This window comes from Panicum hallii, chromosome 2, assembly GCF_002211085.1.
Source record: "Panicum hallii strain FIL2 chromosome 2, PHallii_v3.1, whole genome shotgun sequence".
Lineage (NCBI taxonomy): Eukaryota > Viridiplantae > Streptophyta > Magnoliopsida > Poales > Poaceae > Panicum > Panicum hallii.
In genome coordinates this window covers 438,341-464,776 of record NC_038043.1, presented here as the reverse complement: position 1 = coordinate 464,776, position 26,436 = coordinate 438,341, and the positions used below count along the sequence as shown (strand labels likewise).

The 26,436-nt window shown below is 47.9% G+C and overlaps 4 protein-coding genes and 1 pseudogene across 5 annotated transcripts; 4 read left to right on the top strand and 1 right to left on the bottom strand.

Moving 5' to 3' along the window:
* Positions 1-61: 61 nt before the first annotated feature.
* On the top strand, positions 62-2,006 carry LOC112882065 (UDP-glucose 6-dehydrogenase 1-like). Of its 2 annotated transcripts, none has more exons than XM_025947041.1 (2): positions 62-103; positions 445-2,006. In XM_025947041.1, the coding sequence occupies exon 2, from the start codon at positions 491-493 to the stop codon at positions 1,913-1,915; it is 1,425 nt and encodes a 474-aa protein (XP_025802826.1). In that variant the 5' UTR covers positions 62-103; positions 445-490; the 3' UTR covers positions 1,916-2,006. The 2 variants fall into 2 exon arrangements, with proteins under 2 accessions (XP_025802826.1, XP_025802825.1); XM_025947040.1 differs by lacking the exon at positions 62-103 and adding an exon at positions 183-210.
* Positions 2,007-2,200: 194 nt separating this feature from the next.
* Positions 2,201-5,570, bottom strand: LOC112882398 (probable WRKY transcription factor 48). The gene is made up of 3 exons (XM_025947451.1): positions 5,082-5,570; positions 4,011-4,223; positions 2,201-3,141 (listed from the first exon to the last, which is right to left on the bottom strand). Exons 1-3 carry the CDS (start codon positions 5,381-5,383, stop codon positions 2,586-2,588), a joined length of 1,071 nt encoding a protein of 356 aa, XP_025803236.1. The 5' UTR covers positions 5,384-5,570; the 3' UTR covers positions 2,201-2,585.
* An 8,295-nt stretch (positions 5,571-13,865) lies between these two features.
* On the top strand, positions 13,866-17,928 carry LOC112880583 (probable inactive purple acid phosphatase 2). Its single transcript, XM_025945292.1, has 2 exons — positions 13,866-14,586; positions 16,383-17,928. The coding sequence occupies exons 1-2, from the start codon at positions 13,873-13,875 to the stop codon at positions 17,643-17,645; spliced, it is 1,977 nt and encodes a 658-aa protein (XP_025801077.1). The 5' UTR covers positions 13,866-13,872; the 3' UTR covers positions 17,646-17,928.
* Positions 17,929-18,075: 147 nt separating this feature from the next.
* On the top strand, positions 18,076-21,398 carry LOC112880584 (annotated as a pseudogene).
* A 2,013-nt stretch (positions 21,399-23,411) lies between these two features.
* LOC112882070 (flavin-containing monooxygenase FMO GS-OX-like 8) lies at positions 23,412-25,687 on the top strand. The gene is made up of 4 exons (XM_025947049.1): positions 23,412-24,026; positions 24,413-24,648; positions 24,724-24,806; positions 24,920-25,687. Exons 1-4 carry the CDS (start codon positions 23,480-23,482, stop codon positions 25,479-25,481), a joined length of 1,428 nt encoding a protein of 475 aa, XP_025802834.1. The 5' UTR covers positions 23,412-23,479; the 3' UTR covers positions 25,482-25,687.
* Positions 25,688-26,436: the final 749 nt, after the last annotated feature.

Sequence of the window (26,436 nt, the reverse complement as noted above, 5' to 3'; positions counted from 1 at the left end):
CAGCTCATGCTGTTCCTTTATTCTCTGCTTTCATTTCTTCAGCCACGGTAGGATTAAAGGTGCTGCAATGGAATCCGGGGAAGGGAGGAGCTGGCTACTTCTGGTATAGTCTTGCGCTGCGTGATTCTGTTTATGGTGTATTTAAAGAGCTGCACACACCTCTATACTCCTTGCATACTCCTTGTTCAAGATCTTAGTTCTTCAGGACTGGTAACTTCCCATGATCCCATACTTATGTTGCCTGAAGATGATCATGACTCCTGATGCCATTGTCTCTGATGCAATCTTGATGCTACTGCCTGTTAATGATGCCTTTTGTTCTCGGATGTGCTAACCGCTGGAGATAATCTAGCTAGGGGGTGCTAGCCTTGCAGTTGTCATCTTATTAAGCTTAATTATCTCGCTTCAATTGTAGTCGATCTTCCTTTTGCTTTGGACGCACAGTGAGCAGAGCAGCAGGCAAGTGAAGTGCACGCACGGGCAGGCCGCCATGGTTAAGATCTGCTGCATCGGCGCTGGCTACGTCGGCGGCCCGTCCATGGCCGTCATCGCGCTCAAGTGCCCGGCCATCGAGGTCGCCGTCGTCGACGTCTCCCGCCCGCGCATCGACGCCTGGAACAGCGACCGCCTCCCGGTCCTCGAGCCGGGCCTCGACGCCGTCGTCAGGGCCTGCCGCGGCCGCAACCTCTCCTTCAGCGCCGACGTCGACCGCCACGTCGCTGACGCCGACATCGTCTTCGTGTCCGTCAACACGCCCACCAAGGCCCGGGGCCTCGGCGCCGGCCGGGCCGCCGACCTCGCCTACTGGGAGAGCGCGGCGCGCGTGGTCGCCGCCGCGTCGCGCTCCGGCAAGAACAAGATCGTCGTCGAGAAGTCCGCCGTCCCGGTCAGGACCGCCGAGGCCATGGAGCGGATGCTCCTCGCGCACAGCGGCGGCGGCGGCGCCACGTTCCAGGTCCTGTCCAACCCGGAGTTCTTCTCCGAGGGCACCGCCGTGCGGGACCTGCTCTGCCCCGACCGCGTGCTCATCGGAGGCCGGGACACTGACGCCGGCAGGAGCGCCGTGCGCGCGCTAAGGGACGTGTACGCGCACTGGGTCCCCGAGGACCGGATCGTCACCACCAGCCTCTGCTCGGCGGAGCTGTCCAAGCTCGCCGCGAACGCGCTCCTGGCGCAGAGGGTCTCGTCGGTCAACGCCATCTCCGCGCTGTGCGAGGCCACCGGCGCCGACGTCTCGGACGTGGCGCGCGCCGTCGGTTGGGATGACCGCGTCGGGGACGGCTTCCTGAACGCCGGCGTGGGGTTCGGCGGGTCGAGCTTCCAGAAGGACGTTCTGCGCCTGGCGTACGCCTGCGAGTGCAACGGGCTCCCGGAGGCGGCCGACTACTGGCGGCAGGTGGTCGCCGTGAACGAGTACCAGAAGAGCCGGTTCGTGCGTCGCGTGGTGTCGTCCATGTTCAACACGGTGGCCGGAAAGAAGGTGGCCGTGCTGGGGTTCGCGTTCAAGAAGGGCGTCGGCGACACGAGGGAGTCGCCGGCGGTCGACGTGTGCAGGGGCCTGCTGGGCGACAGGGCCCACGTCAGCGTGTACGACCCGGCGGTGAGCGAGAAGCAGATACGGAGGGACACGGCGTCGCCGGCGGCGGCGAAGGCGCAGGCGCATCAGCAGGTACTCGTGGCGAGGGACGCGTACGAGGCCGCCGAGGGCGCGCACGGGCTCTGCGTCCTGACGGACTGGGACGAGTTCAGGACGCTCGACTACCGGCGGATCTTCGACGGCATGCAGAGGCCGGCGTTTGTCTTCGACGGCCGCGGCGTCGTCGACGTCGGGAAGGTCAGGGAGATCGGCTTCGTCGTCTACTCGGTCGGCAAGCCGTTGGACCCCTGGCTCAAGGGACTACCAGCGGTGGCTTAGCCCATTTCTGTTGCAGAATCCGGCTAAGCTCTCTCTGTTTTTATCCTAACGAAGCTTCAAAAACATGAGCGCTTACATAGATATCATATTTTCCCAGTAGCAAAATTCTGGTACGCAAAGTGGCACACAGCATCTGAATGTGGGATCTCGTACAAACGCGCACACACAAGACTGAAGGCTGAAGATAACATTCCAGAAACAGGCCCAAAGATCGTTCACAGCTTTGTAAAGTTGAACATAACAGAATAAGTAAATGGAAATTAACACGGACAATTACCTTGGCACAACATCAATGACTCAAAAGCTATGATTACATTATCAAAAACTAGAATTAGCATAAACAAGCACACAAGCACCCATTCTGAAGAACTAGGGTGACAAACTGACAGTATCAATTAATAATCCCTATGGCACTAACAGCAGTTGGCCTTGTGCAACTAATATTTTTATCCAAGGCTGCTGATAGATTGATCATATGCATAATAGTATAACACCACCGTACCCTATATGCATATGCAACAATTAATTCGTATCTCTGCCCAATCAGAAAGCAACAACAAACTGATGGGTCAAAGTGTTCGTAAAAAAAAAGGTGTAGTGTAACAAATCATATGCTTAATTGTACTAACCGATAAACCAACTAATAATGCAGTCTGCACGCAATCTATTATCATCCGTGCCTCATCGCCGGAGGCACCATGTCGTCAAGAAGCCCCTTGTCGACCGCCGGCGATGAAGTCACAGCCGTCAGCGGCGAAGGCGACTGCGTTGATACGACGAGGGAAGAAGAATCCACTGGCATCGTCATCATCGCAGAGGACAGAGGGTAGGTTGCCGCCAGCAGCTCCTGCTGGTTGCTGTGCAGCAGCGGCCGCAGCAGCGACGGCGGCAGCAACATCGCCGGCCTGCAGGCGAGCGATGAGTCACCACTCGTAGTAATAAGAGCGCTCTGCTGCTGAGCTGCGGCGGTGGTGGGGTCAGGGTGCTGCAGCGGCGGCAGGTGGTCGTTGGTGGCGCTGTAGAGGTGGTGGTGGTGGTGCGCGGCGGAGAATGCCATGTGGCCGGCGAGGGCCGCGGCGGCGTGGAGGTGGGCGGCGCGCGGGAAGGTGACGGTGTGGTGGCAGTGCTGGCCCTCGTAGGTGGTGATGACGACGGAGGGATCGTCGGAGGAGCGCTCCACGCGCTTCTTCACCGTGCACTTGCTGTTGGTGCACCGGTAGTAGCTCCTGCATGCGCGTACGTATATATATGTATTCAATTATTTTACATTGTTATATACTATTATCGACAAGAAATTGTTGCTCTAGCTAGAAACCTCAAAACTATATACCAGGATATATATATGATCATAAGCATGCATGAAACGTACACTAATCACCAGTGTTTATATACTCACTTTTATCTTGCACAGATTAAAATTGGGAGATCAGAGAGTTAGTTGACGTTTCTTTAAACAAGGAAATGCATGCGGTGAACAAATTTTGCAGATGCATGTGCATGAACTAGGGAACAACAGAGGATCCAGATGACCAGATGCATGCATGTATCTAGCTATAAACATCTCCTTTTGACTAGACAAGACCAAAGACGTGATTTGTAGGGTTTTTTTCCCGAACGATGATGGATAGGATAATATAAAGAAGTACTCGCTCCATCCTAAAATATCCTGAAATATGAAAGGTTTAAAATTTGTATCTAAATATTAGGCATCCTAGAGTGTTTTGAAAATTAATCATTCCCGTCTGGCCATAAAATTAGCAAGCCATAAAATCAGCAGAATAACAACCAAACAGAACATTAAATAATGGTACTCGTCTTCTTAATCTGTCGTGAAAATACTAAGATACCCTATATTTATTAGTAATTAACTATTCTTGGCTCCAATAACTGCAATCCTTGTTTTATTTGTTGAAGTACAGATATCCATCGTGAACCGGAGTAGATAGATAAAGAGAAGGTACAGTAGTACGCAGCATTTTCCGTGCAATACTGATCAAGTAATTCACATAAACAATTACATGTACAGTATATATGCCATTGTCATGCACGATCAAAATAGTGTATAGGAGGCAGGGTAATCTGGCTGGATATATACCTTGGGAATGGGCTGTTCTTGACGGCCTTCTGTCCGTACTTGCGCCAGCGGTATCCATCCTCGAGGTGGTCGACGTCGCTCTTGGTCATGAAGGCGAAACGCGGCTGCCGAGCACGCTTCTTATTCTGCCCCGATTTGGTATTATTATTACTATTATTGCCCGTCGCCGCCGTCATCATCGTCTTCCCCGGCGCCGGCGCCGCCGGCTTGCTCCTGCATCGACCAATAGATCGATGATTATTTGAGCAAAATAATCAAATCATTTTTATTTACTTCTGTATATGCGCGCGTGCGCGCAGTGTGCTAGCTCAGTGTAGTGCCTCGAAAATCATTAAACTTTTCTAAACCCATATATTATCGTCCTTGTGAAAAACGTACAGCAAGCACACGCGCGTACGTACTGATCTACAGCTACTTGCACGTGATGGCCGATCGTGATTGATCTAAGGCCCAGGACGTGACAGTGTAATTATTTAGCTCTACATGTTTACGTTAATTACAATTATTACTTATGCAAAAATTGCATGCGTAGAGGGGAGATACTCAATTCATGCCCAGCTGCTAGGATGGTTGTTCTAGGACAAGAAATGGAAATAGAAGAAAGCGCGTGGCTCAGTTGTAATTTACTGGCATGTACTAGATTAGATGTTGGTATGACGCACGCGAATCCCGGCGCAACGTCCGCTTCCATTCCGTTCCCATCCCATCCCATCCTCTCCCTCCATCCCGAGAATATTTACCCAACTGCCCCTCCGTTGCCGTTCCGTTTCAAATCCATCCACGGGCACAAAAACTAAAGGCGCCCTAAGCAACAGGAGGAAATATGCTGCCAAGGTTAAAACAGGTCCAAAAAATTACTAGCAGAAATTCTGGATTTTAAGGACAACAACGAGAAAGACGCCAGAAATGTGCAAATTGATCCACGTACACAAGTGCAGAGGGTAAAACAGATCACCAAAATTCTGCATTAATTAAAATAAAGAAAGAAAGAAAGAGGAGCTTATCAGCAGCCATGATGCATGAATAATATGAATTGCTATGCTGGTAGTTCATCAAGCACTGCTAGCTTACGCTGCCTCCGTCGCGGCCGCCGGCTTCCCGTCGGCGGCGTCCTCCTGCGCGGCGCCGTCGTCGGTGGAGCTGGACGACGCGCCGCCGTCCACCGACACCGACCCGGACGGCGGCGGCAGGGTGTACCTGATGTCCTCCGGCGTAGGATCCAGCGCCGGCAGCAGCTCCCCGCCGCCGGCGCCGTCGAGCCCCGCCGCCCAGCACCCGAGCTCCGCGAAGATCGCCGAGGAGTCGGCGTACGCGTCGGCCGAGAAGGGCCACTCGCTGCCACCGACGACGCCCGCTTCACCGGCCCCGGCCATGGCCAACAGAATCCGGCACGTCGGCTGCTAGCTTGGGTCAGTTTCTTGGGGCCTCTCTGAGTCTGAGCTTCCCTTCTCTTCTCTTCTCTTTGGGGCCCGGCCGGCCGGTAGCTTTCTTCAGTCGTGGCGCTGTCTGAGAAGGAGAAGTTTGCTTGCGATGGCCGGGCCGGGGTTGTGTGTGTATTTATTTCATTTCACTCTAGCAAAGGGCAGGGCAAGGCTAGTGGAGAGACGGTCGTACTAGCATCAGATTTGATTACTCACTTCATTGCTTAATTTATTGTACCCATTAATTCCACCCCAACACTCTGGTCCATTTCTCTACTGCTAATTGTTGTTTTATTACTATGATCCCTAGCCCTGTTGTAAAAGTTGCTCCGATCCCTGCTAATCGGTATTTCGAAAAACTAAAATGGACTATAATTGGCTGGGAACGGATGTATTTGCTGTGAAATGATGGTATTTCTTTGTATACATATATTCGATTCGTATGTTCAATCATATAGAATTTTGATCGCATACTTCATCAACAAAAATAGATTTTTTTTTTCCTATGGCTTGGGTTAACTGGTAGGTTAGCTCTCTATAGAACGAAGAAGAAGATTTATATATATATGATTCATCACCCAACTGTTCTTCGGATCTTTAACTTGGTTCAAGCTCCATCACCAAGATGGCACGAATAAAATGAAAAGGATGGGACATGTATATGCTTGCATTTTGTTTGCGCAAATGACACATAGATTGCATGCTAACTACTACTGTACGGATGATACAATAAATGATCAATACAAATGGAATCAAGCAGGGTTGCTTCTTATTGCTTGCATTGGTCCCATGTTCCGTGAGCAAAGTTGCCGATGAAGAAACTCATATATAATCTTTACAATCATCATCACACTCTTTTTATCTTCTACAGAAGAAACGCTTTTTTTTAATGATTCGAACAATAGCACATCATATGCCCAATTTAATTCATAGTACACTAGCTACCGTGTGTAGCTGCCGAGCTGCATGCATAGGAAACGAATAGACTGTTAGGTAAGTGTTAGGCCCAACTTAACACGGAGAATTCTTCTCTACTTGTGGCATCCGCTTCCCATTTCCACCAGTCGATGAGCTCGATCAGCTCCCCTGTGCATGTTTCGCACTGTTTCTCCAAAAGGGAAACTTTTTTTGTATGCCGACTCCGACTCTTGCCAGACCAATCGTGTCTTTAATTTGGCGTGTCCATCAGGGTGAATCCCTAGCTAGCTTTGATTTTTATATAAAGAGCTCTGGTCTGGGTAAAGCTGGGGCACGATGTGTACATGCCCATTCGTTCCCAGGCCCAGGTCAACTCAAATCGTTGTACTGTGATCATCCACAACAGGCTGATCTGTATTTGTGGACAAATTAATTTTGCGAGGGAGAACATGCAGGGCACTAAAACTATGCACTACTCCTACATTATATTACTCGATTAATTGTTGCACACATAGTATATAACTAGCTAAATACGCTGTTGTTGCTGGTATCATCATCAGTTGATTAGAATGCAATAAATAAAAATATATTGGAGGGGCTAGCTAGTACTGCTGGTACTACTCCTAGCTAGCTACAGAGTGAGGCACATGACGACCCAGCAGCGGTGATTATTTTGGATTGATGAGTTAATCAAATGGGCCGACAGACAGCAGCTGTAGTGAATAGGACCGGCCGGGCAGGGCCCACCACGAATCTTCTGGTTACCCTGCTAATAACTTGCCCATCACGAAACCTTGCACTCCCTGTCCTGTCCCCACCCAAATACCAAATACCAAATCCAAACATTTCCTTCTTCAGTGAATAGATTCTTAGCATTTAATTTACACGCACCTATATGTTTCAAAAATGTAGTTAAAGAGAATAGTAGAAGCCTGGCATGCCAGCCTGCTGCTGCACGTAGGATTTGGCAAAGATCACAAGTGTGCTGCTAATTAATGGCTCCTAATTAACATGCAATGCAATTCAAATATGAAAATACATGCAAGGACCAAATTACCCGTTACAAATCAGGATTATATATTGGAAATGCTGGTTCTAATTAGCTAACCGCACTACTTAATCTTTTGGAGAGATGTGAGTGGTGTGGAAGTAATAAGCTCTGTGATTGGAGGATCGAGCACACAGAAAAGTAAGATTCTTTCTTTTATAGTTACCGATTACAGCTGATCTTTCTCCATCTGACATTTACGTGCCGCTTTGATCGCACTTTTCAGTAATTTTGATCTATCTTGTTCCGGTGCGTGCGTGATAGCTAGGTAATCTAATTTTGTTTATTTTGGCGGTTGCTGACCACGCGATGTGCACTTGATGTTCACATGCCACACAGTCGTGTATCTATCAGCGGCTTAAATTAAAGAAAAAGCTCCAGAGATGATATAATGTGCAGAAACCAATTGACATGCATTCCATCGGATCTGTGGATGGATGGCAACCCTGCAGCTACTGGCTTAGCAAGAGAGATACTGATCCTGATGACACGTCGATGGAGGAAATGAAGTTGATGGATATGATGATGTGACGACGCTGGTGGTGCGGCAGCGCTAGTCTAGTACCCATTGCACGCATGGAGACGATGAATCTATTATTAAGTCTGACTAATTCATAATTAGCGCATGTTTACTGTAGCATAATATTATCAAATTAAGTACTGATTAGGCTCAATGGAATCGTCTTGCGAATTAGTCTCTATCCATGACAGCAGCTCCTCCGGCACGGTTACCAAGTCTCCCGTCCTGCTTGGTAACTGTGCGATGAGATCCGCCTTATGCACAAACAGCCTGCTTGCAGCCATTCAATCCATATATTGGTCCTGTATATATATATGCTACCTCCTCTGTTTCGCAACGTTTAGCTTAGCTATCCAATTTAATCATGTTTCACGAATCGAAGCACTAGCAGCTTGTCTGGTTTTGCAACCACTACTAGGGTCCGCCGCCACAAGTGGTAATGATCATCCTTTGCTTCTTCTTCATCAGGATATATCTATCTATCTGTGTGGTTAATTAACAACCTACCGTACCCGTGCGGCGTTTGGATCGCACGGCTCTGCATTTCCTGCGACGACGGTGGAGCGTACGTGTACGGTAGATGCGAATCGATCTCGCGTCATCATGCACATACACATACGCATACACATGCATGGTAAATTGGATAGCTAAGCTAAACGTACACAGACAGACAAATGGGATGGCATCCAGTACGTGTACGAATCCCGGCCTATACATGCATATACATAATACGTACATGGGCTGATATATAATACTATATATAGCTAGCGCATTATGTATTGTGCTGTACTTGTAGCCATCATACGATGTACGAATTGATGCTATACGCGGGGAAGTACACAAATACATCTATACACCAGCCACTCAATATAATTAATAATAACCAGCAGTGCAGTGTGGCCCGAGATCGATCAGTTTAAATTTGGCTCTCTGCATGCATTAAAGAGAGGTCGAGCACATGTCGTACGTGCGTGCTTAGTAGACATGCATGTACGCTGCTGCTGCGCACAGTTACAGAGCAGTAAAAAGATTGATGAACAAACAACTATACTGGATGCCATCCTGTCTGTCGCCGCTCCAGCAGGTGCGTAGCTAGCTGCATGCGTGGAAAAGAGAAAAAAAAAAGGATGTATTTACCCGTCCTGCTGCTCCTTCTCCTCCTGTCTGTCCGAATTAACAGTAAGCAGTACGTACGTGTGCCGTGACAGATAATGTTAAATCTGTACGTACTGTCGTTTACGGCTGGCTTTCATGGCACTACTCCTGCTTGACCGTTGCGTTGCCCCAAATATGTAGGAGCCAGCTAGCGCAGCAGAAAATATTTTTAAGGGCGTATAAAATAGCTGTTTGCGGAGACGGGATACCTGAAAAACGATTTTCAAAAGCGGGTTATGCCCTAACCTGCTCCTGAAAATCCATTTACAGAGCGGGTGAGCCTACGAGCCGCTCCTAAAAATCGGTTTTTAGGGACGGGTGAGACCATGGCCCGCCCTAGAAATGGATTTCCAGGAGTGGCTTAGGGCATGACCCATCCCTGAAAATACCCTGACCATCAAATAATTCACTTATTTCAATTTAAGCATATCACAATGTATGGCCACAGGAACTTGGAAATACAAACATCTAAATATTTAAGATGTATGTGATTGAAATATTCGATAAGTCGACACATATTACATCCAAGGAGCAAATGTTCAATTGCATGCATACATTACATATCTAACGGATATTATTCGCAAGCAAGAGGTACTTAACATATTGAACATCGTCAATGTTGTACCCCAGGCTTTCATCAATAAAAACAAAGCACGGATATGAGCTTTCCTTTGCTTCACATCTACGAGGAAGTGCTTTGCCATAGATGGTGAATATTGGTTCCGCAGTATGAAACAAGGTAGATCGAACTTCAATAGAAGTCTGGTACAGGCCTTCCCTAGGACGGGTATCCCAAACTCGTACCAATGATAACCCAATTTGTCCATAGCTTCACATAAAATAATCTTCAAACTCACAGTCGTGAAGGTGTTGCCAAATATATCATGGAAGGCAAATATTATGAACTGCTTCGCACAGTCAAATTAACAAGGACATGTCATTTTGATTTTCTTGTACAAGTCTCACACAGATACTAACAATATCATGTTCATTTTGTCGAAGCGTTCTGATTTTGAACCATAATAAGTTTAAAATTAGATAACCATATCTCTCAAGTTCGAAAAGACAAGCTTCCATAGCACTTCTTTCATAAGTCATCTGAATAGGTGATTCTTTACCACTAGCAACTATTGGAATCATGGTACCTAGATCTCCTCTTGCTGGTATCTCGAAAGAGATTGTTAGTTTCTCAAACTATTGGTATTCAATGATTTCCACTAAAGGAGGTGTACCACCTGGGCATTTTACTACCTCGGCAAGCCATGTAAACACATCGATCTGCTGCATTAGAAGTAATGTAACATTAATAAGGATCAATGTTCTTAATAAGATAAAAAAGATGGATCTTACTATTTCTGGAGCTGTTACGGTTGCTTGAGGACATCGGGTCTAGTCCTGTTGACTGTGCTGAAAGTGATGCCAGGAGGGCGAGCCTCAGGCAAAGGGAAATCCTGATGCCCCCTACCACGACCGACACTAGTACGACCCAATCTACCATGACCAAAGCCACGACTTGCCATATGCCTATTCATGAAATAATAATTCACTATTTCACATTCTCAAAATATCACTATTTCTGATTCTAAAAAAAATCAAGAACTCACCTGCTGTCGAGGGAGGACGTGGGCCAGCAGGGAGGGGAGGAGAGGGGCACCACCGAGGGAGGGAGGGGCCACCGACGACTGCAGGAGTGCCACCCGCCGAGGGTGTGCGCAGATCCAAAGGTGCGTGCAGCGGCAGGCTGGATCCAGATGCGAGCGGCGAAGAGGCACCGGCGGGGAAAAGAAAATTTTGGCAGCGTAATGCCCTCGTCCACGCAAAATGAAAATTTTGCTAAATCCTAAGCCCGTTCAACATATAAAGAGCAGGGATTTTTAGGGGCGGGTGAACCCCCTGCCCGCCCCTAGAAATCGGTTTTCAGGGGTGGGTGACCCCCGTCCGCCCCTAGAAATCTTTTTCAATTTTATACTGAAAATTCAATTAATTCAAAAATATAGCAAAACACATCAAAAAAAGTGAAATTTTTACCCTAAGGCTATTGTCATCTATAGAACTAGAAAAAAATATGATAACTATATTTCAGTTTACATAATGGTTAAGAGTGTTGAAACAACAATGTAGGGTTGTCCAACACTTATTGTCTCATACAACTCAAGCCATACATACTGGTTTCCATACTCTTAAGTATTATACAATCCGAAATATACTTAGCATATTTTTTCAAGTTCTATAGGGCACAATAGTCTTAGGATACAAATTTCTAGTTCTATAGGGCAATAGCCTTAGGGTACAATATTTGTAGGGACGGGTGGCGCCATCTTTACTGAAAATTCAATTAATTCAAAAAATATGGCAAAACACATAAAATAGTGAAATTTGTACCCTAAGAGAGCTCCATTTAGACCTTAATAAAAAGCTTAGAAAAGACATGGTACCTAGAGCTCCCAACTCAAACGAAATCAAGTTTAAAAATCCCCCCTCCTTTTTTTCTTTTTTTAGATTTTCGAGGGCGGGTGACGCCATCACCAACCTCTGAAAATGAGCCTCATTTTTAAGCGTGGGTGATGGCATCATCCGTCTCTGGAAATCCCATCTTTAGAGGCGGATCGCCACCCGCCCCTAAAAATGGGGCTCATTTTCAGGGGTGGGTGATGGCGTCACCCACCCCGAAATATGCAATTCCAGTGGCGAGTCTGCCCCCGCTCCTTTTGTAGGAAGGTTACATTTTGATCCGCCTCCGGGAAAAAACGGAGTGTTGCTACGAATCGTCTTTGTAGTAGTGATTTGCACATGCAGGTACACAGATAATAGAAGATAATAGAGAATATATCTCTATATAATTGCCATCGATCTATATACATAAAAATTGGATTAATCAAGATGATATAATATATAATATGCATCATACATGCATATATACAGAGAGGCCAGCGACCGCACAACTAACCTAGCTGCATGCTGGAACTACATGTAGATTGTACATGAATACACCTCTAGTTCTGACAATGATTAGATTACGTATTGCAGATACTGAATTACTGATGGATGCCACAGACAGACATACCGTCCGTACTGAACTCTACCGGCTAGCTGGATATATATCCTGCACTGTCGCCCCAGGTTGTAATATTTATGGCAGCCCTGAATCCTGATCGATCTCTGCTGCCAAAATTTACTCGATTAGTCAATTGCACGTCAAGTTTTAAAAGGGAGTCTGCTAGCTGGTATATTATTTAATAATTTCCTTGCAAGGATTATAATATAATATCAGGTGTACGTGTCCTCTGGGAATGAATGTGATTTGTCTGGTTTATTTGCTCTTCATTCACGTACTGCAGATCATAGCCTGAGTTCAGTTCAAGATAAACCTGCATGCATGACATTGTTAATTGCTTCCTGCATCATGCATCAAGCTTATATATACGTGAAGACCCCGTACGTGCATGCAAGCTCGTTTAATTACGTTGTTAGATCGACATTAATTTAAAACTAACCTGTTTAATTTCTAGCTGACTACTCTACCGCTGAACTTGCTCTAGACATGATGCCTGCATCGTGCATACAGTCCGTGCCCTTGCGCCGGCCAGTTCACTGCTGCAGGATCGATCGGATTCGGATTCGTCGATCAAGATAACTAAGGATGGCATTATTTGATTAAAATACTGCACCAACGCACGCTTTGGTAAAAAAAGAAGAAGAAGAAGAGAATAGTGCAACATATGCATGGATCCTGGGCCTGACGGTGAGTGGGCCTATTGGGCTTTTGAGATTGGTGGGCCGGATCAACAAATTACGACGCATCCATTCCATTCAGTGGTAAAGGTGGGCTGCCAATATAATGCAAATTAAACATCGCCAGCTCCGTCAGTCCTCGCCACAGGAATACTATGATAATCTTCGTGCAGGCCATATATTGCTGGCCCAGATTTCATTACATGTGCTCGATATGATGCATGGCCTGGCATCTTTCTCAGAGAGAAACCCTGCACTGCTTGCAACTCTGAATTCAAAACAATTATCCCAAAAAATAAATCATCTTACCCTATCTAGAAAGTGCACGTGCATGCAAAAATCAATTATGCTAAATATAGGTAATAAATAGGGTAAACATGGTTATTTTACCTTTTTTTAATTTATTCTATAATTCTTAGGATAACTTGTTTTTTTACAGACGGAGGGAGTACTACGTTTGGACGATGGTTTCTTTCTCATATCGAAGTTTAGGACTATCAAGGGAACGTGTTTAGCACAAAATTAAATATTCCTATGATGAAGCTTTTTAGATGCCGGCCCCACCAAAAATCCTAACATGTTGCGTCTTTTATTTCATCTCAGGAAATATGATTCCCCACTCCATCCTCCAGGAAACTGAGGCCCTATTTAGATACAAAGTATTTTTAAAGTATTGGATTAATACTACAGTTTTATAAAATACTTTGATTTATAAAAGCTTATGGGTGTTTGGATGCAACAAACTTTGTAGTTTTAAAAACCGTAATATTATCGAAATCGTAGTCTTTCTGGAGTTTAAAAAACTCCACTCCGGATCTCTTTTTTCTAAACCACGGTTTTGCGCGTCTTTAACTTGTAAAACTACAGTCTCTTAATACTATTCTCTTAATACTATAGTTTTTAAAGTCACAATATCCGGACAGACCCTGAGCCCCTTAGTAAACATGGAAATCTCCATTCAAGATTCGCTACACTGACAGGTGGGTCCCACACCGTCACCAACCGTGGGGCTCATCTAAATTCTCAGGACACGTCACCGAGCCACTTCTCTACGGCGTCCCCAGCAAAATGCACCCCGAAAACCCCCACCTCCCCTTCCTCCTCTTCCTCGCCGTCGCGGCCCTCGCCGCCGGCGAGGCGGCGGCGGGAACCACCCTCACCGCGTCCCCTGCGAAGCTCTCCCCGTCCGACCGCGAGATCAAGATCCGCTGGTCGGGCCTCCCGGCCCCGGACGGCCTCGACTACGTCGCCATCTACTCGCCGCCGTCCTCCCGCGACAGCGACTTCCTCGGCTACCTCTTCCTCAACGGCTCCGCCTCCTGGCGCGACGGCCACGGGGAGCTATCCCTCCCGCGCCTCCCCACCCTCCGCGCGCCCTACCAGTTCCGCCTCTTCCGCTGGCCCGCCAATGAGTACTCCTACCACCACATCGACCACGACCGGAACCCGCTCCCCCACGGCAAGCACCGCGTCGCCGTCTCCGGCGAGGTCTACGTCGGCGACCCCGCCCGCCCGGAGCAGGTGCACCTCGCGTTCGCGGACGCGGTCGACGAGATGCGGGTCATGTTCCTGTGCGGCGACGGCGGGAAGAGGGTCGTCAGGTACGGGCGGCAGAAAGACGACGAGAAGGGGTGGAAGGAGGTGGCCACGGAGGTGAGGACGTACGAGCAGAAGCACATGTGCGATGGGCCGGCGAACAGCAGCGTCGCCTGGAGGGATCCGGGATTCGTCTTCGACGGCCTCATGAAGGGATTGGAGCCCGGAAGGAAGTACTTTTACAAGGTACTGTAAATCATGCACTCCTGTAACTTGCAATGCTCCAATCTTTCCGATTTTGGGTAGAAATTTAGGTCTGTATCATTTTAATTAGAAAAGAAATTTTACTTCTTCCAAGTCAATATGTTGCAGCCTAAAGTTGCAGGTGGGTTACCCCATTTGTGCTAGGCTAGGAATTGATTGTGCTTTAGAGTGAGCTGGATGGATCATTGTGTTCCAAAGATTACATTGTGTTGATTTAGCATTAGGTATAGCAAGATTTTTGATTCATAAGTTACAGTTCCTAGTATAGATATCTGAAGTAGTAAAGCTATATGTTGGGAGGGTGCAGGAAAAAAGATAGAATTTTGTATTTAGCATTGTGCCATAGTGAGGTTATGATTCTCATGCTACCATTTGTAAAGAAGATATCTGAAATGTTGAAGTATTTTAACTTGCTGATAATTTGCCCATTGGCTTATAAAATAGTCTTGCTCAAGTAACTTGTTCTTAGGTTGTTGCTTCACATGAGTTGTAAGTATCTACTAGCAGTTGCTAATGCAGATTGTGATTGGATTGATTATGAATGTTCTAGCAGTTGCTAATGCAGATTGTGATTGGATTGATTATGAATGTTCAGAATTGACTTGTATTACTAAATAGCTAATGTGGTATTATGTGTCAATGTATCCAATAGAAAAATGTGTCAATGCAGATTGTGATTGGATTGTAAATTTTAAAATTTTAATATAGAAAAGCCTTGCTCAAGTGACGTATTCTTAACTTGTTGGTTGACATTGATGTAGCTTCATAAGATCCAATATTTTCTGATTCTGAGGGTATAAATTAATCTCTGTATCAATTTGCAAAAAAAAAATCAGATTTTACTTTTACCAATTTGTTTCACAGGAAAAGGGATAGCTTCTTTTGAGACATAAAATCTGCAGACAAAGTTGCAATCAAGTTAGTGTAGGTGCGTTGAATGGGGGATTTCAGCTTTAGAGTGAACGAAATGGATTATTGTGCTGTAAAGATGGGATTTTGTACTGTAATTTAGTCAAATTAGCGTGCATGCGTGTACTGAATTGCTCAAGGGACCTTTTCTGAGCATGTTGCTTAACATTGATGTAGCTTTGTATGATCTGTTTTTTTTCCTTTTCTGGGTACCAATTAATCCCTGTATCAATTCGTTAAATAAAATCAAGTTTTTGCTTTTATCAATTATCAATTTGTCTCAGGGGAAAAAGGGAAGCTTCTTTTGAGTCATATGAGCTGCAGCCTAAAGTTGCAATCAGGTTAATGTAGGCATGTTGAATTTAGGATTTGAGCTTTGCAGTGAACCGGATGGATTATTCTGTTGCAAAGATGGAAGTTTGTAGATGCATCATAGGCAACTTAGTAAGCTTTTGTTTTGTATATGAAGATATGCATGGGTGAGGTCATGAGAAGGTAGAGCAATGTTACTTTACTGTCAATTTTTTTCTGTGGTTCATATGACAATGTTGTTTAACTGACATGTCAGCATGTTATTTTGCATGAGGGGTATCTATCAGCTGGAAGTTAGTATACTGATGACTGAATAGGTTTCTGAGAATTTAGTAGGTTGCCAGAAGGTTCAGTACGCACTAAGCAATACTTCTGTTTAGAGTTTGAACCTCAGACCTTTTATTTGGAATTATGATTTTTAAAATTAAAATTTATGTTCTGAATACTAGAACTTGAATCCAGTTGTGTGGGGAGTTAAACACCACTGGCCTTCCCCATGATGAGCATCTTTATATACACTTATTTATTACATTTAATCAACTGAACTATTTTGGCAGGTCGGTAGTGACACAGGAGGATGGAGCGAGACTTACAGCTTTATTTCACGAGACAGTGAAGCCAATGAGACCAACGCATTTCTTTTTGGTGACATGGGAACGTATGTGCCTTACAACACCTACATTCGCACACAAGCTGAGAGCCTGTCCACAGTAAAGTGGATCCTCCGTGATATTGAAGCCCTTGGAGATAAACCTGCCTTTATTTCACACATTGGGGACATCAGCTATGCTAGAGGTTATTCTTGGGTATGGGATCATTTCTTCAGCCAGATTGAGCCTATTGCTGCCAATACCCCCTACCATGTCTGTATAGGAAATCATGAGTATGATTGGCCATCACAACCTTGGAAACCATCATGGGCCACTTATGGAAAGGACGGAGGGGGCGAGTGTGGAATACCATATAGCGTCAAGTTCAGAATGCCTGGCAATTCAATTCTACCTACTGGTAATGGTGGTCCAGACACCAGGAATCTTTATTACTCCTTTGATTCAGGTGTGGTGCATTTCGTGTACATGTCCACTGAAACTAATTTTCTTAAAGGCAGTGACCAGTACAACTTCTTAAAAGCGGACCTTGAGAAGGTGAACCGAACTAGAACACCATTCGTTGTTTTTCAGGGCCACCGTCCCATGTACACCTCAAGTGATGAAACCAGGGATGCTGCTTTGAAACAGCAGATGCTCCAGAATTTGGAACCACTGCTGGTGACATACAATGTGACCCTTGCACTCTGGGGACATGTCCACAGGTATGAGAGGTTCTGCCCCATGAAGAACTTCCAATGTGTTAACACTTCGTCAAGCTTCCAATACCCTGGTGCCCCTGTGCATCTTGTGATCGGGATGGGTGGTCAAGACTGGCAACCTATATGGCAACCAAGGCCTGATCACCCTGATGTTCCCATCTTTCCGCAGCCTGAGAGGTCCATGTACCGTGGTGGTGTGTTTGGATACACAAGACTTGCAGCAACAAGGCAGAAGCTAACACTAACGTATGTGGGAAACCATGACGGGCAAGTCCATGATATGGTGGAGATATTTTCTGGCCAAGTATCCAGTAACAGCAGTGTTGCTGAGGCGGTGGATGGTACAAAACTCAGCACAGGAGTCAGCACCGTGCGAAAAATTCCTCTTTTGTACTTGGAAATCGGAGGCAGTGTGATGTTTGCACTACTGCTGGGGTTTGGTTTTGGATTTCTTGTCAGGAGAAAGAAAGAAGCTGCACAGTGGACTCCGGTAAAGAATGAAGAATCTTAAGTGGTGTTGAATCAAAACTTCGACCTATTTACTGGAGTAGACCCCAACACGGGGAAGTCAGTTTTGTCATTTTGGGGGCTCTGTATCCTTGTCACACGAGTGTATAGTTTTGTAAGATGGAGCCTTTGTATGTGATAGTCTTGGGCAATGGAGTTTAGATCGTGATTGTCCAATGTATATGCATTTAATAAGTGATGGCATGATGTTCACGGTGTATTGGTTCACTCGAGTGCTTAACCTGTACCATAATGCAACAAGATTTGTTGAATCATTTTTTCTATCGTGTCTCCTGTCCCTCTGGAGAGGTTGTTCTAGAATTCAACTGAGCTACAATGATCCCTTTATTTGTGATACAAATGTAACGGTTTGATCTGTGCAACAATGAAAGGATCCAGTGCTTTTGCAAGACGAACACACACGAGCATTGTTTCTGTATGATTTGCCTGCTTTTGTTTGCACATGCCAAGCATCTTCATGAGGTTCAGACTCAACAAGATACCTCTTGGCCATGCTGAATGAGATGCACATAGGGGCACCGGCCACGGCAAATCTGCCATTTTTCTCAGAATACGCGCATGGCAATCTTTCAGGTCCTTGTGGATTTGGTCGGCCGGCTTCTTCTTCAACGCCGGTGAGGTGGGCCCTGGCCCGACCGCCCCAGACGGCGGGCGCTGCGCATCCAAAGAGTCCATCTTTGCTTTTGTAGCCGTCGCCCGTCCTACGCTGGACGGATATCTCCTCCGCTCCGCCTCGTCCGGGATCCGGCCAGGAATCCGGCGATTCGAGGGCATGGAGAGGAAATACGGCAGGCGGAGGTGGCCGGCGGCTGCCGCCCGGCGGCGTGAAAGGATGAGCCGGTCAGCCGGCAAGGGGCACAAGAGAACCAAACCAAATCAGGGGGCATTTTGCATAAAATTAATATAAATAGGGGGTTATCCACGTATATTCGGATCACGATTAATAGTCGCGATCCAAAGCAAGGAGCTGTATGCAAATTTTCCGGATCGGCAGCAGAGCTCCCGGGGCGGCCGGCCGTGCCCGTGCGCTAGACACCGCCGGCCACCGCGAAGCATCCCGCTCCCATAAGCGCCAAACCCACACGCACAGGCTCGGGAGATGCAAGGCAGGGATCCAGAAGATGGAGCGACAGAGGGATCGAGAGGACGAGCAGGCATCGCCGGCGGCGGGCTCGCCGGCAGCTCGGAGCACAGTGGAGGATTCGAGCATTCAGCCTCCACTCCGAGGCGAGGAAGAGCTCAATCTGACGACGCTGGAGGAGCGCGATTCCTGCTGCTCGGGCTAGGTTTGGTGGCCTCCTCGCCAGTCGCCCGCAAAAATTAAAGCTTCGATTTCAGCAAGACGACGGAGAAGAAAGGTCAAGATGTGCAAGCATGTTGGATCTGACATCACTCTACTGCTAATTCGCAAGCATCTCTGTCTGCATCACTCTACTGCTAATAATCTGACATCATCTCGTGTACCAACGACATTGTGATGTTGGATCAGAGGGGAATCACTCGTACAAATGGCAGCAGCAGTTGCAAGACAGAGTGAGTGGAAAAACATCCACACACACACAGAGACAGCATTGGTGACCAAGACTTGACAATCAGCCTTGCTACTCCCTGACGTGACGAGCGTACCTGATCAAGGAAAAACTGTGTCTACAAAGCTTTACTCTAAATCATTGCATCGATCACAGTCTATTTCTCTGTCTCCGGGAAGGTTCATTTGCACGTGTGTCGTCCAGAGAGTGGAGGAAGCAACCAACATTTATGCGTCGTCATACGTGTCGATAAATGTGACTGGTTATCTGACACCATCTTTGTTTATCTGCAACAGCATCATGTGCAAAGTTTGTTCAGAGGTCTTGTCAGTCACACAAACGCAGTTACGCAGGCCGGCAGGAGCAGTTGCGCTTGCACGACTCATTGATGTCCAAGGCGCGGGGATCAGACAATCTTCGACGAGACGCGCGCCTGCGGGTCCACCCATCGACGGCGCGATGGTGTCGTCCAAGAAGGTGTGCGTGGTCGGCGCCGGCGTCGCGGGGCTGGCAGCTGCGCCGGGAGGGCCACGGCGTGACGGTCATGGAGCAGAGCGGCGGCGACCCCCTCGGGGCGGCCGGCGTGCACAGCAGCATCTACGCCTCCGTCCGGCTCATCACCCCGAGGGAGATCATCGGCGTCTCCGGCTTCCCGTTCTACCCCAGGAACGACGGCCGGCGCTTCCCGGCCCACGGCGAGTTCCTCCGCTACGTCAGGGACTTCTGCGACGCCTTCGGGCTCATGGGCGCCGTCAGGCTCAACACCAAGGTCCTGCGCCTCAGCCTGGTGCCGGGGGACGGCGACGGCGTCATGCGGTGGGTGGTGAGGTGCGCCAAGCAGGGTGAGGATGAAGGCGAGGTGGTTACGACGGAGGAGGTTTTCGACGCCGTCGTTGTCGCCGTCGGCCAATACTCCAAGCCATGGCTCCCGACCATCAACGGTAATACTAGTGGTAGATCCAGTGTCGGCAAGGGATTCTGATGAATCAATTCTCTGCCGTGTACGTGTTTGAGATGAATTTGTACGTGTCCTTGAACAACCAAAACTAGGCATGGACAAGTGGAGCAGGAGGCAGCTGCATTCCCACTCGTACCGTGTCCCGGACTCCTTCCAGGACCAAGTGGTGGTGGTCGTCGGCTTCCACGAGAGCGGCATGGACATCGCCCTGGAGCTCCTCGGCGTGGCGAGCCAGGTGCACGTCAGCGTCAAGTCCATGGACGGCGTCTCGCCCGGCGTGTTCAAGGCGCTGTCCAGGCACCCCCAACCTGCACCTGCACCTGCACCTCCAGGCAACTACGTTTAATCCTTTCATTCATGGACATACATAATCCGGCAGGAATTTGTGATCAGGCTTGCTTGACTTGCCGCTTGCCATTGCGCCGCAGATCGACTGCCTGTGCGAGGACGGGCAGGTGGTGATCGCCGACGGCTCCGGCGTCGTCGCTGATGCACAGGGTGAGAAGTGAGAACATTTGAAGATGCCTAGACGATTGATGGGCGATGCGACATGCCAACTGACGATCGATCCAATCAATTGTCCAACGAACTAGGTACGACTACTCGTTCCCGTTCCTGGACACGGCCGGGCTCGTCACCGTCGACGACAACCGCGTGGGCCCGCTGTTCGAGCACACCTTCCCGCCGGCGCTGGCGCCGTTGCTCTCCTTCGTCGGCGCGCCCAAGAAGGTGGTGGTGCCTCTGTTCTACGAGGTGCAGGCGAGGTGGGTGGCGCAGGTGCTGTTCGGCCGGAGGTCGTTGCCGCCGGTGGAGGACATGTTGCGTGCTGTCGAGGAGTACAACCGCGCCAGGGATGCCGCCGGCGTGCCCAAGCGCCTGACACACGACATCTTCGACTTGGAGTACTGCGACGAGTTCGGGGAGAAGCGCTGCGGCTTCCCGCGGCTGGAGTGGAAGAAGGAGCTCCTCTGGTCGACCGTCACAGGCATGCGCGACGACATGGAGAGCTTCCGCGACGACTACCACGACAGCGACCTCGTCCGGGAGGGCTTGCGCTCGCAGGGATGGCTCGACGGCCGGGCGCCGCAGCAGAAAGACCAAACTGGTACAGAGTAATCCAGACAAAGAACCACTCCTGATGCTGGCCAACAGTAATATGTTGATCGATGTAACAGTAATTGGGAGCTTTTGATTGATCCACAGAGGGTGACAAACAAGATTGTAACACCATGTTCTACCCTCTGTTAAACCCCTGTGAAATTCAATCAAATTTAAACTTTTAAAAATTTAAATCAAAACCATGATAAATTTATTCAAGCTAGCACCCCGAGGTCAACCGGAACTGCTCCCACTCACTGCTATTTTTGGGTGGGCTACGGCATGGTCTTTTAGCACGACCTAAGCACGCCACGGCACGAAAAAAATTTAGGCTATGTTGGCACGACATGAACACGAGAACTGTGCCATGCCTAGGATCTTAGCATGATGGGCCGTATAGCACGGCCCGCCATTTTAAACCGTGCTTGGGCCAGCACGGCACGAAAATGGCCCGTCGACTTGTGTGTAGCCGGTTGTTCAAATATCAATCAATTTATACTGCTTTCTAATTAACAAGCGTTATTCTTCAATAGAGTCATTAAAAAAAGATGACTTTCATTTTTTATGCATAGAAATCTCTTCATATAGTACTTAAACATACGAGTACCCACGGGGCTATAACTGCAAAATATACTGAGAGTCGTGCTTGGGCTGGCACGGCATGAAAACGTGCCGGTTTGCTGCGGGCCATGCTTGGGCCTAGTAAAAGGATTGTCATGCCGCAGCGGCACGTCACGACGTGCCTCACGTGTCTAGGAGTCAGATCCGACATGGCATGAGGCACGAGAGGACTGGGTGGGCCGGCACGATCCGGCCAAAGTCCCACCTCTATTTTTAGACTTAGATCAAAGTTAAACATTTTCATCTTTGACCATTAATGTCTTCAAAAAATAATTAATTTGGAATAAAAAAAGATTACATGTTACGGTAGTTGGTTTCATTTTGAATCGACTAATATCATTTTTGTATTATCAATCTTTATAATATTTTTACTATAGTCAAAGTTTTAGTCAAAGTAAAAATAGCTATATTACAGGACGGAGGTAGTACCATTTTTTTCGTTTCCATGTGAGTCCCACCATCTATTTTTCTCCCTTACACTTGTTTTTCAACTAATTTCCGTTCAAACTTCTCTCCCTAGAATTTAAATCTAGATTCGGGGATCGATTGATCACAGCGATGAACGACAGGCGGAGTCGATCTACGCCAAGGCAGTGGACAATGACATGGGGGCAACCGAGCTTGAGGCAAGTGCACACTGCATAGCACATGATGCGAGCGTGGAGGAGCTAAAACGGTGGCTGCAACTCCCATCGTTCCCCTGGAGTGGTAATCTTTTCTTCATTTCTTCCTTCTTTTTTCATATTTTCAGGATTTTTTATCTGACAAAGTTATTCATAAACTTTTTCATAAAAGTTATTTAACAGTTCTTTGAAAAGTTTAAAATAAATTTTATCTGAAAGAGTTCTTGAAATTACAGCAGAACAATTTTCTTATCCATGGGAATCATTTTTTCGTCAATGTTTCATCAGAGAAAAAAGTTATTCTGCAAATAAGAGAAGTTGTTCGTAGGAAAAGAAAAGGAAAACCTTCAACTCTCACATAGATTATATGACGAGATGACTTCTAAACTACAACAATTTGCAGAGGCAAAAAGGCATGTTATTTATTACTACTTGTTCTGCAAACAAATGTCTCAATCTAATTTCCGGTCAAGCTAACTAATGGCCCCCCCCGAATCCAATATCATTTTTAAACCTGGACAGGGAAGTGCTGTTTGGTGTAAATGTATATGATCATCGGCACCACTTGACAGAGGTTATTGTGGCATTCAGCTGAGCAACTCGATCCGGATTCGCATGCCCAGCATCTCCGGCGCCTGTCCCTCTTGTCCTATACAAAGATGACTCCATCTCCAGTTCTCCACTCCACTCCATTGATAATGCGAAAGCATCTCTGCATCATCATACATATTTATATACATGTAAAAACAATAATCTAACATCATTGATAATGCAAAAGCATCTCTGCATCATCATACAGATTTATATACATGTAAAAACAATAATCTAACATCATCTTGCTTTGCAACAGCATTAGGTATTGACGAGGACCTGTATAGTAAGATTTGGTCAGAGGTCACTCATACAAACGCAAGAGCAGTTGGACGACTCCATTGATGTCCAAGTCCAAGGCTCGGTGGCGTCTGCAGGTTGATCGATCGGCGGTGCCATGGTGTCGTTCATGAAGGTGTGCGTGGTCGGCGCCGGCGTTGCGGGGTTGGCAGCTGCCCGCGAGCTGCTCCGGGAGGGCCACGACGTGACGGTCATGGAGCAGAGCGGCGGCGTCGGCGGGCAGTGGCTGTACGATCCCGCGACCGACGCTGGCGACCCCCTCGGCACGGCCGGCGCGCACAGCAGCATCTACGCCTCCCTCCGGCTCAACAGCCCCAGGGAGGTCATCGGCTTCTCCGACTTCCCCTTCTATCCCAAGAACGACCGCGGCGGCGACGCCCGGCGCTTCCCGCGACACGGCGAGTTCCTGAGGTACATCAGGGACTTCTGCGACGCGTTCGGGCTCATGGACGCCGTCAGGCTCAACACCCGTGTCGCGCACGTCGGCATGGCGCCGCGCAGCGACGACGGCGGCATCCTGGGGTGGGAGGTGAGGTGCGCCAAGCAAGGTGAGGGTAACGAGGTGGTAACGACGGAGGAGGTGTTCGACGCCATCGTCGTCGCTGTCGGCCAATTCACGCAGCCAAGGATCCCGACCATCAACGGTACGGTACTAGCCATCGATTTGATGCCTCAAGGAACTAAATTTTGATTCAATTTGGCATCATTTTTCACATGTTTGGAACGGTGAATCGGTAATGCTACAGATCAGATGTCCGATATTTGTCCATCGGTTGGAGACTCTACACATATTGTGTGTGTAAGAGACAATCACCAATGTTGCAATTATTGTTTTGTTATGTTTTATAGTGGATATTGTACGAAATATGATATTAATGTTGCGGTGGGAATTTCCATCCTCGAATCGGATATCAGAACTATTTGTATACATGTTGCAAGCGTTAACTTCTAATGTTGCAACTATTATCTATCAATGTTACGACGGACGGTCCGATGAAAAAATTCTGATGAATCGGTCTGCGGCAACTAGGCATGGACAAGTGGAGCAGGAGGCAGCTACATTCCCACTCGTACCGGGTTCCCGACTCGTTCCACGGCGAGGTGGTGGTGATCGTCGGCTGCCATGAGAGCGGCAAGGACATCGCCCTGGATCTTCGCGAGGTGGTGAGGGAGGTGCACATCAGCGTCAAGCCCATGGCCGGCACCATCTCCCCCGGCATGTCCAAGGCGGTGTCCAAGCACCCCAATCTTCACCTGCACCCCGAGGTAACTACTATAATCCATTGGTTCATCCGGCAAGAATTTGTGATCAGACTTTTTGCTTGAATCGCCACTGCGCAGATCGATTGCTTGTGCGACGACGGGCGGGTGGTGTTCGTTGACGGCTCCGGCGTCGTCGCCGACGCCATCATCTACTGCACGGGGTGAGCGCTGCCTGCCTGCGTGCTTGAATGCACCTATATATCTAGCTTATTACTGAGACGCACGGCACGGCACGGCACGTTTTATGATCGATCGATCCATCCATCGAGCACAGATACGACTACTCATTCCCGTTCCTGGACACGGCCGGACTTGTCACCGTCGACGACAACCGCGTCGGCCCGCTGTTCGAGCACACCTTCCCGCCGGCGCTGGCGCCGTGGCTCTCGTTCGTGGGCGTGCCCAGGATGGTGATCCTGCCGCGTTTCTACGAGATGCAGGCGAGGTGGGTGGCGCAGGTGCTGTCCGGACGGATGGCGCTGCCGCCGGTGGAGGAGATGCTGCGCACCGTCGAGGAGTACAACCGCGCGAGGGAGGCCGCCGGCGTGCCCAAGCGCCTCACGCACGCCGTCGGCTTCGACTTGGAGCTGTGCGACGAGTTCGGGGAGAAGCGCTGCGGGTTCCCGCGACTGGAGGACTGGAAGAAGGAGCTCTTCTTGTCCGCCATCACATCATTGCTCGACGATGCGGAGAGCTGGCGTGACGACTACCTCGACAGCGACATCGTCCTGGAGGGCTTGCGCTCGCAGGGCTGGCTCACCGGGCGGTCGCCGCATGACAAGGACGACGACGGGGCCGCCGGAGAAAGGGCACCAAAGCCACAGACCCATTCGTGATGCATGGTAGTAGCAAGTACAAACCCTGATGGTATTAGAGCAGCTCCAATGTAGGAATTTTAGGGGTGCTCTGAAAGTTTCAGAAATAAATTCTCTATGGCTAGACGCTAGAGATCAGACGAGGGTGCTAGTATGAGCACTACCTTAGCTGTGCAGCTTGCTTTTGTACCCGGTGCTTTAAATAAAATAATATTGTGCTATGGTAATTTCACGGGAAGTATAGGTAAGAATGAATATTTTTTTCGAGATAGGATTTGGCATGCTTAGAGTTTTGTGCTAGATGATGACGTGCCCAATCTTAGCAGTACCTTATGATTTAACTCTCTTTGTGTCTGTATTTGTGTCTTATTAGATCCACATGCAATCGAAGCGCTTATTAAAAATTTGGACATACAATTTGCACGAGCCCTTTGCTACATAAAAAATCATTGGAGACACGATTTCTTAGGAATTGTGACAAACAGTGTACATCTATTCCCTCCGTCCCGACAAGAAGAATGCGGTGCTAGTTTTATACCTTTCTCCAGTTTGAAATTCTATCCGGTATCGTCGTCCGTCCTTTGCTTTGCGTTCTTCTGCTAGAAAACGGACACAAGATGCTGCACCATGCGCCGTTGCCAGCAGTATTAAGCCATAGCCACTCGGCCATCACGTGCAAGAGCAATCAAATATGCAGGAGCAAGCAGTATCATAGTCGCAATACCCGTCATGTCATACCTATGTAGTAATAAACAAGACTTTTTCTTTTACCAAAATAATTAGGATGTTTGGATGTTCAAAATAAAGAGCGGCACGTGGATCTACAAGATCAAAGATTTTCAAGACTCTAAGCAGTTTATTTGGTGAAAGACTTTGGAACTTGGTGTAGCCTCATGTGAAGTCAAGTGTGTATCTTCGTGCGCATTTCAAATAAAGTACATTTCCAAACTTGATGGTATTTATTGGGCTAGGAGTT

Excerpts from the sequence above, each read along its gene's own strand:
- LOC112882065 (XM_025947041.1), top strand. The coding sequence starts at position 491 with ATGGTTAAGATCTGCTGCATCGGCGCTGGCTACGTCGGCGGCCCGTCC.
- LOC112882398 (XM_025947451.1), bottom strand. The coding sequence starts at position 5,383 with ATGGCCGGGGCCGGTGAAGCGGGCGTCGTCGGTGGCAGCGAGTGGCCC. Across the intron at positions 4,224-5,081 it reads GCGGCCGCGACGGAGGCAGC|GAGCAAGCCGGCGGCGCCGG; the intron begins GTAAGCTAGCAG and ends TGGTCGATGCAG. Across the intron at positions 3,142-4,010 it reads AAGAACAGCCCATTCCCAAG|GAGCTACTACCGGTGCACCA; the intron begins GTATATATCCAG and ends ACGCGCATGCAG.
- LOC112880583 (XM_025945292.1), top strand. The coding sequence starts at position 13,873 with ATGCACCCCGAAAACCCCCACCTCCCCTTCCTCCTCTTCCTCGCCGTC. Across the intron at positions 14,587-16,382 it reads GAAGGAAGTACTTTTACAAG|GTCGGTAGTGACACAGGAGG; the intron begins GTACTGTAAATC and ends CTATTTTGGCAG.
- LOC112882070 (XM_025947049.1), top strand. The coding sequence starts at position 23,480 with ATGGTGTCGTTCATGAAGGTGTGCGTGGTCGGCGCCGGCGTTGCGGGG. Across the intron at positions 24,027-24,412 it reads AAGGATCCCGACCATCAACG|GCATGGACAAGTGGAGCAGG; the intron begins GTACGGTACTAG and ends TGCGGCAACTAG. Across the intron at positions 24,649-24,723 it reads ATCTTCACCTGCACCCCGAG|ATCGATTGCTTGTGCGACGA; the intron begins GTAACTACTATA and ends GCCACTGCGCAG.